The sequence below is a fragment of the Monodelphis domestica genome, chromosome 4 (genome assembly GCF_027887165.1).
Source record: "Monodelphis domestica isolate mMonDom1 chromosome 4, mMonDom1.pri, whole genome shotgun sequence".
Lineage (NCBI taxonomy): Eukaryota > Metazoa > Chordata > Mammalia > Didelphimorphia > Didelphidae > Monodelphis > Monodelphis domestica.
In genome coordinates, this window is record NC_077230.1 from 171,042,197 (window position 1) to 171,051,179 (window position 8,983).

General features: G+C 37.5%; 1 protein-coding gene across 1 annotated transcript in view; it reads right to left on the minus strand.

The window, feature by feature from the left end:
* Positions 1 to 6,766, minus strand: part of FIGN (fidgetin, microtubule severing factor) — a 189,099-nt gene extending 182,333 nt beyond the window's left edge. The window contains exons 1-2 of the mRNA XM_056793963.1: positions 5,593 to 6,766; positions 4,682 to 4,851 (exon numbers count right to left, since the gene is read on the minus strand). Of these exons, the coding sequence (XP_056649941.1) occupies positions 4,682 to 4,706 (25 nt within the window). The 5' untranslated portion in view covers positions 4,707 to 4,851; positions 5,593 to 6,766. The remainder of the gene's footprint in view (positions 1 to 4,681; positions 4,852 to 5,592) is intronic.
* Between the last annotated feature and the right edge of the window lie 2,217 nt (positions 6,767 to 8,983).

Here is an 8,983-nt window from a genome sequence, read left to right on the forward strand (position 1 = left end):
GGGTCCCCTTTACTTCAACAATCAAATTTCTATTTCAGTACAAAGTATACTTTCCAATAAAGAAAGCTGAAATGCTTTATAATAGCAAAAATAATCATGAATCATTTTTCAACAACTGACACAATGCCTAAAAGTTTTATTCCAAACAATGATAAGCCTCTTTAGACAGACATAACAGATATTGTAAAAATCAAACAATGTGGGTTTCTTTTACTTAAAAGACATTTTTAGGTATTATCTTTTAGTCAACCTTTAAAAATCAATTAGATTTACTGTTACTAAATTGTCCTCGCTGAAATATTGTGGAGCTATTTATTTTTGTAGCTAAAAAACCAGATAATCTTAGGAATTTCAGTCAGTCAAATAGCAGTTCCTAACAAGTTAAATTAATTTTAATATAATTTTCATTCACATTTACACCCCTTCATATGATCTATTCAAAAAAGTAATAGGAAAAAGAGGCACTGGAAGAAATCTGTCTTATCCTAAAATGAGTGAACTATTTTCTGTATATCATTTTCTTAGGCTGGTCTAACAGCAACTCAGTTGAGTTGGGAGGGGGGTGGCGGCAACAAAACAAAACAAGAGATGTGCTGATTAATCAAGTCTTATTGATTAGCAGCATGCTTCAATATTTCACATAAATGTCTGCAGAACAATTTCTCCCAATCACAAAATCAATAAATCAATGCAAAATTCTGGTAATTAAATTTATCAACTCTACATCAATAAATCTGGCACTTTATGAAAGTATTTTGTGAAGTTTGTTCTCTTAAGGGATATATTAACTAGGGGCAAAGTGCCAAAATTTTCCATTAGAGCCAGGGATGCAGGAACAGATGAACATGTTCCCAACAAGACATGCAACTGTTCAAATACCCAGGGCAATCTTTTTTGATTTTATAACATTAAAAGTGATGAACTTCATAAAACAGACTTATCATTCAATGAATCTGAACATTCAGAGATATACATAGGGAAGTACTCTTTGCAACAAGATGATAATTAAAAAATATAGATTATGTTGCTAAATTTAGGAATCTTCCCACACACACACTCAGGCAAGATTAGGATGAGAAATTATAAGAATTGTCAGCTGAAACTCCAAAATCAAAGATTTTAGCTTTGACAACATTATTCATCTTTTCACCTTGTTGAAATGTTTAACTAATTGAACAATGGAGAATGACTATAATTCTTGGAAATGTTATTCATAATCACTTCCTTCATTATCCTTTTTCGGCTTATTATACAGCTATATAATCTAAAAGTGAACTATTGATGGTTTCTCTCTATATAAAGGGCATAACATAAGTATCTGCTTATAGAAATATTCCTTAAGTGCCTGTACACTTCAAAAAATGAATAAAAAACTAATTGTCTGTTTATATGAAAGAGAAAATTACCATATGAAAGGAAAGTTTCTGAACATACTTAAAATTTGAGTACCTATACACTAGACTTAAATATTGCTAAAGGTAAAAATTGTGCATACACGCACATACAGAGAGATCAAGTACAGTATTAAGGTTCTTGGAGTGGTGATAGAAGGATGGAAACATATTCTGTTTTCAAAAAAGATACTATAATAATCCAAATAAACTATCTATACCATGAGAAAGGATGATGGAAAAGTCAGCTCATACAAATATCACTTACATACAGAAGCTTTATTCTTTCAAAAAAGAAAAAGACAATAATAAGACTTTAGTACCATGATATAGTTCTTTCATTTTAGACATGATTAATTAGCAAGTCGTCCCCTCACCAAAATTCCCTCTATCTTCTTTTTTTGCCTGGATGCAGAGAGAGAGCTATATGCAATAACAAGTAGCTATCAGCTGTGTAAAGCCCAGTGTCATTTAATTCAAGGAGAAAATGTTCAAAAGCTAATTTCACCAAGGCTTTGCTCATTTCTTACCTAAAAAATATGATAGAAGCCTTTAATTACTTTAACGAAATGTTCTCATAACTTGGGTTTCTTAGGGACAATTTTGTGGGGAAAGTTGAAATAGTAATGCAAGTATTTAATACCTAAAAAGTATATACCATGATTAATCTGACAAGTGTACTCAACTTAAAGTGACAAAGAACAAGCAATCCTTGTGGCTTATATGTGACAAAACCCTCACTCTATTAAACAAATAAAGATGGGTGTACTAAAAAAGGCACTCAAATGTGAGCTATACATTGAATAATACATTCTTCCAAATACTTCAGACTTGTCATTAATGGAACTAAGATAGCAATTGAAATATGGGAATTAAAGAGAAAAATGGATGGAATGTAAATTTGAATTACCAACAACATTTTGGATACTTTCATACTATTCCAAAATATCTTAAGATAATTTAAGAACAATATAAAAGTTGTTGAGTACAACTCTAAGCAGGAAAGCTTTACTTAATGATACAACTGGATTTGTACTGGGTCCATTAAAAGTAATCTTCAGATCCTACATAGTGTTATCACTTCTACACTCTAACTGCTACCTTAAATACTTTATTCACACACTATAGTACTAATAAGTAGTTCTTGAAGATCCTTAAAAAATATTTTTCTTCCTTTCTTTTTAAAGATCTATACTGATCCAATCCTCCCTTGCTTTTTCAGTTTTTTATAAATTTAGGATCAAAAAACATCAAAGCAGTTTCCACCTCGGACCTAACTTTTAGAGGATCAATGTGACAAGTCGCTGCCTGATAGATGTTTCTCTTGATAAACGACTTGTTCAAAAGAGACATTGTAGCTTTCATTTCCTGACCACAACACACTTTTAATTTGCAACAGCAGAGCTGCTAGAGAATAGGGACTTTCCCACTTTCCAGTCTTTTAGGTTTGTGGCTCTGGTTGATTAGGCCATGTATCTAAACCAAACACAAGCAGAGAAATAAAATTCAATTAAAAATGAAAGGAAGACGTTGGAACTGCTGTTGTGTCTATATATTATAAACTTTTCCAAAATGCTAGTAACTGATTATATAAATCCTAAATGATGATTGTTTGTATATTGGTCATTGAAATACATGCAGATATAAACTTGTCTGCGCTTTAGTAGTAAGCAGAAATTCGGAGGAAATGCACATTTGAATCTGCAGCTAAGTGACATGGATTATATGATTGCCTCACCCCAACATGCTTTTTATATATTATTGTAATGATTATTATTACTACTACCCGGAAATCACATTTAACTATCAATACGGTGAACAGCCAAACCATCCAATTTCAGCTCTCAGCACATTGTCCAATCTCCGATTTAAAATTTATAAATGTAATATCCTCCTCATCACAAGCAGCAGCCCAATCTGCTCTGAATATATATTACAGCTTTAACATCACAGAGGGAAATCTCCCATCTGGCAATCTCATTCGCTCCAACAGCTCCCGGAGAAAAAGCAGTGCTCTCCCCTCCTTAAAACATTTCTCAGGGCAAATTATGTGCATCTAAAATAAACAGTTCCCTTATTGATCGCTTCAAAGTCAACAAGTTCCAAATGCAAAATTCAATCAAATCGTTCCTATTGTATAGGAGATCTGCGCGTCTGTTTAGCTATATGGTCACCTACAGAGAGTCAAACTATGAGAGCACGCCTTGCGCCGCTGCTCTTTGAATCCCCCTTCCTTGCATTCACATTTGCGTGGTGAGAGCAGTGACTGGGACCACACTCCAGACCCCTAGCAGCTTTGCCCCATCCTTATTTCTTTTCTTTTTCCTTTTCCTTTTTCTTTCTTTCCTTCTTTCTTTCTTTTCTTTCTTTTCTTTTTTTTAGGTGAGGATGTGGACTCGAAGAGAGGGAGAGGACGTGGGGAGAAAGGAGAAGTAGTGGCAACAACAGCGGTAGAAAGTAAACATATCCTTTGGTTATGCAAAATACTTTAATATCTTTTGTTGTTGTTGTCCACTCAGTCTTAACTGAAGATCTGAAAGTGTATATTCTGCTTTGCAAAGAGTGCTATTGAAGTGCCCCCTTCCCTTCATTTTATCTGATCTTTTTTTTTTCTTAGTGAAAGAGGAAAGAGAAATTTAAAATGAAGTCAATTTTGTGCCTATTTAATTCTGTCATATGTTCAAAGTAAAAAGCATTGACAGGAAGACAAGTAGAACACAAGAAAAAAATCACTGTTCATAATGAATCATTAAAGATACTAAATGATCAAAATGTATTTTTGTTTACATGCAAACCGTACTCCTTCAACACATTCACTACTGAACACACATTCAGAACAGATTATCCCACAGGATGAAATCAGCTACAAAGTCAATAACATCAAGTTTCAAAAAAAAAATACATTTGAATCCTTTGGGTGTACACACATGCACACATATATTTGTTCATTAGTTAAGCGTCTTCCTCCATCTCCCCTCCCCCAAGTCCTTGAGTTTGGTTCATTTACATAGCATTTGAGTTTAGTAGTGTTTATACTGCATTACTAGTAACATGCAACTTTGAGATTATGGCTAAAATCAATACAAGTGGACATAAGTAATCAAAAGCTGAAATAGACAAATGAAAGCAAAATAAAAAAAAAACATTGTAACAAATAAATATATAAAAATATAAATTATTTATTATTAGCATATGTTTTACATGCAAAATGCTCTCTGGTTTTATCATGCTATATTTCATTTGTCTTTCCTATTTAGATGCAAAGGAAGTAGATCCCAAAACTGACATACCATAAACACTGGTGCTACTGATCATTTCTTGCTGGCAGCACAAAAAGCTGAATTGGATTTCTCACAAGCAGGAATTCCAAAGGTTGCTTTTCATTAAAGCCACTTTTCCTCTCAGCTATCAAATGTCACTGCCTTGAAACGTGGGCCCTTTCGTCAGGTATTCATTTAACCTACATGCATATAATTAAGTGGGAAAGCAACATCAACAAAAAGGGGATCTCAGATCACAAGAGAAGAAAGAAAGGAAAAAAAAGCACATGACCAGGAATGCAAGTCCATGTCAATTTCACTCACTCCCATTGAAACTAACAAGAGCTCCAGGGAGGATAGTAATAGGATCAGTGGATTGTATATACCATTAAATTATACATCTTTCTCTCCCGTTCCCAGCCAACAATACGCCCACCACGCTGTACCCCCTCCAAGATGATGTGCTTACATTTTACTGCAACAGATCCTCTGACATTTTCCCGTCCCCCCAGCCAAAGGATTGTAATTTAACCTTAACTTTTTTCTCTCTCCAAGATTCTTATTTACACTTCTTATTTACTTAGAAGTTAGTTCCCAAAGAAAGTCTAGCCCCACCCAGTACCTCCACTTTCTTATTTTTTTAAGTAAAGGGGAAAATAAGTAAATCCAATTAAGAGGAAACCGGGAGTCTTGCAATCTCTAACTCTTAATCTCATACTATTGTTAGCAATGATTAAGCAGCAAAAATATGCATTACAATGTTTTCGTGCTACTTTCTACATACAATTAGATAGTAGGTTGGCGTATTTAATATAAACGATTGCAAGTTAAATTAAATATTTACAGTACAAGTCGCCGGTCTCTTTTTATTGCAGGTCTTGGATATATTTAGATTTTAAAAAAATTAAACAGATAGTAGGAAACTAAAAAGGTTCTCTTACCTGAATGTGTGGTGCAAGAACCCAATAGGTTAGAGTAGCATCGATCCGATGTGTTTGCTGATGAATGGGAGCTCGGGTTAAGTGAAGGTGCCTATGATTTGAAATCATTCCAAGTTTTTGAAGGGAAGACTGACTGCAGCCTCTGCCATGTTGGAATTTCAAACCCAAAACAGCTGCTTGGAAGGAGCCAGCATGCCAGAGGCTGGGCGCAGGCGCAGAGCGCCGCCGAGCCAAATTCAAATCACTTTCACACTAAGAGCCAAAGATCAGTTTTCAAAGGAGAGAGAGAGGGAGAAAGAGATCGAGAGAGGCTGAGGAGAGGGAGAGAGGAGAGCCAGCGGAGACAGCGGGGCAGTGGCGAGAGAGAAAAAGAGAGAGAGAGAGAAACGAGAGAGAGAGAGGCCGGCAGAAGAGACAGAGGCAGTGGAAAGAGAGAGGGAGACAGAGGAGAGCCAGCGGAGAGAGGGGGAGAAAGAGAGGAGGGAGGGAGAAAGAGGGAGAGACACGCAAGAGATTCATGTGCTGGGAGAGCTCAATGGCTGCGCTGCACTGGGCCCTGGCTGCACGGGTCATGTTACATGGCTGGGGCTGCTGCGGCAGCACAGGAACGTGCAAACGCTGCCTGGAGGTGGCCAGGAGGTCATGATTAAGCGGGCGGGGAATCGAATCGTTTTTTCTGCTTCTCTATCTTCCCTCCTTTCACTCCCCAGGCATCCAGTGAATGAGGGGAAATACCTTGGGGAGGGGAATCATCCTCTCTTTCCCACCAATGCCGCCGTCCCAACCCAGTTGGTCAAAGGTCCCCCAGCTTTCCCCTCCTGGGCCACACGGATGCCTCCAACTCCCCAGGCAGCCACAGTGGCTATCGTTCTGATCCCATACCCCCACCCTCCCTGCGGCAGGAACACGGGGACAGTGCCTTCTCCATATCCCTCTACCAACAGCTGTGACCAGATTGCCCCCTACCCCTTTAAACACACGCACACACACACACACACACATTCACACACTCTCACTCACTCACTCCCACTCCACGTCCTCCTCCCCCTGCCACTGCTCATCTTAGCCTTTCCCACTAGACCTAAGAAGACCTCGCCAGGTCCTGGGGACCTAGCTCCCTACCCACGCCTTGTCCCAAGCTCCCAACACCAATCAGAAAACAAATGACTCAGGCTCCAGAGAAGAAATAACTTGGGGGTGGGGGGAGAATTAGTCTACTCGGGCCCTTTCCCGCTCCCCCACCCCACCCCCACTCCCCAAAATGAATAAATAAAACAAGTGACTAGGTGTGCGGTCCTCTGTGTCTCTCCTCCCTATCTCCCCCAGGCGGCTTTGGCAGAGGAAAGCAAGCGCCCGGGGCCCCCAATCCAGGCGGGTGAGCCGCCTGCACAGGCTGCTTTCCCGACCCCTCCCCCAACTATGAAGCAATCTGGGGACCCTGGAGTGGGAAGAGGGTTGAGGCTTTGTGGTGCCGAGAGCCGGGCGGGAGTGGAGGCGGAGGGGGGGATGGGGGGAGTGAAATGTGCAGTTCTGTGTTGCTCGCATCCCTGCGAGCAGTTGCAGTGCTGATTGTCTGTTGCTGAGATAGCCTTTTGTTCCGAACATAAGGTTTAAGAAACACACACACGTTTTCTGGGGTCTCTTGTTAGATGTAAATGTGCTGCATCCAGACGCTTACTATGCAGTGTAAGCTCAGTTGGCTTACTAATCACCCCGCCCCACCCCCAAACAATCGGGATCATTTGAATGGGAACCTCATTCACACTTCTAGGCTGCGAGTATTGCCTTCAACCTATTTCATTCTAGAGTAGTCAACCATCCAACTGAGATAATAAAGCAAACAATAACATTTGATCATGATGTCTACGAGATAATGTGCCTAGCAAAAAGTTCTTTAGGAATTGTAATGAGAAAGAGTAAGTTGAGCAATAAAAGCTCTTCGTTTTCATTAAATATGACTTTAGTAGGTAAATGGATAGTTTATACTTTGGCCTGGTAGACATCACCCACTACTCTATATTTCAGCCCAGTCACGAATGAAGAAGGTGAATTGCAGGACTGATCAGGGGTCCATCAAACTGGAAGTATGCTACCCTTGAAGGCTGGAGTTAAAATGCACTTGTTTAGGGTTGACAATTGGGCACTGGGATGTTAACATTTTCCCCTTTCTTTTCTAAAGTTCTAAAGTAAAGGCAAAAAATGTATCTTTCCAGAGATAAAAATGCTGCCTGTTAAAAATGTAGTAGCTTTGACAATGTGTCCAGTTGTTAACTTTCATACCACTGGTTGATGGACTTGGCTAGCACAAAAGGGGAAATAAAATAAATGCTAATTAAAATGAAATAAACTATTCAGAATATTACCAGGGAATTGTTAGGGATGAGATTTCTATATGAATTGGATTCTGACCTTTCCATGCATTTCTTTCTGGTTAACTTAGAAATAAAAGAACTTAGTCTGATGGAAGATGGAAGGATAGAAGTCCAAAAGGAATTATTGTTGGATAAGAATAGTTGGTTCCATTTGGAATGAATATAGAGGGGCATATACTTCCAGTAAGTTTTCACCTATTTTATTGATGACATTCCAAAGTTATTCTTGATCAACAGGATGAAAGATGTCTTTTTCAATTTAAACATGTTGACTTTTGTCTTTATTTAATGAAGAGACCAGAGATCAGCAGGTCTTAAATAGTTAATTTTTAAGTATTTATTTTCAGTTTCTTGTGATAATCGAAATATTGAGTAAAAAAAAGTCTAAAAAATATTATACTCTTGTATATTGTATATAAAAAACTTTGTTTTTTTAAAAAGCATTTTATCCAGAAAACCATAAAACAAAATAGATATGTAGGCATGTTTATTATATATTATGCCATGCTTTGTTATGCCACAACATATTGTAGAATATTTAGCAACTAATGTTTTCAACCATATTGCATGCATATTATTTTCAGCCAGATTATGTCTATATTACATACTTAACTGAATTAGACATCCAGATATACAAAGTAATATATAACCAAATTTGCAAAATTTTTCATTTAACAATCACATGAATGTTATTAACTTTGAAACCTAAGGAAAACCACACATATTTGCATGGAGTTCTAAAATTTTTTAAAAATTTGTACCTCTGAAAAAGAATTCTTTAATTGGATTTTTCTTTTCAGGGGTGAAGGTTGAAAGGTTCTGGATAAAAGAGAACCAGTCAGGGAGTCACTCAGCATTTGTTAAAGGTTTACTATGTGTTAGGCACTTTGTTAAATGCCATTTTCTCAAACATTTTTCAGTAATGGGAAACATAACTTTGTTCTTCACAGAGATTAATTGCTTTTATTATGAAATTAGCATGATGTTTATTATTATTTTTATTGCTCTGACAGAGCTAT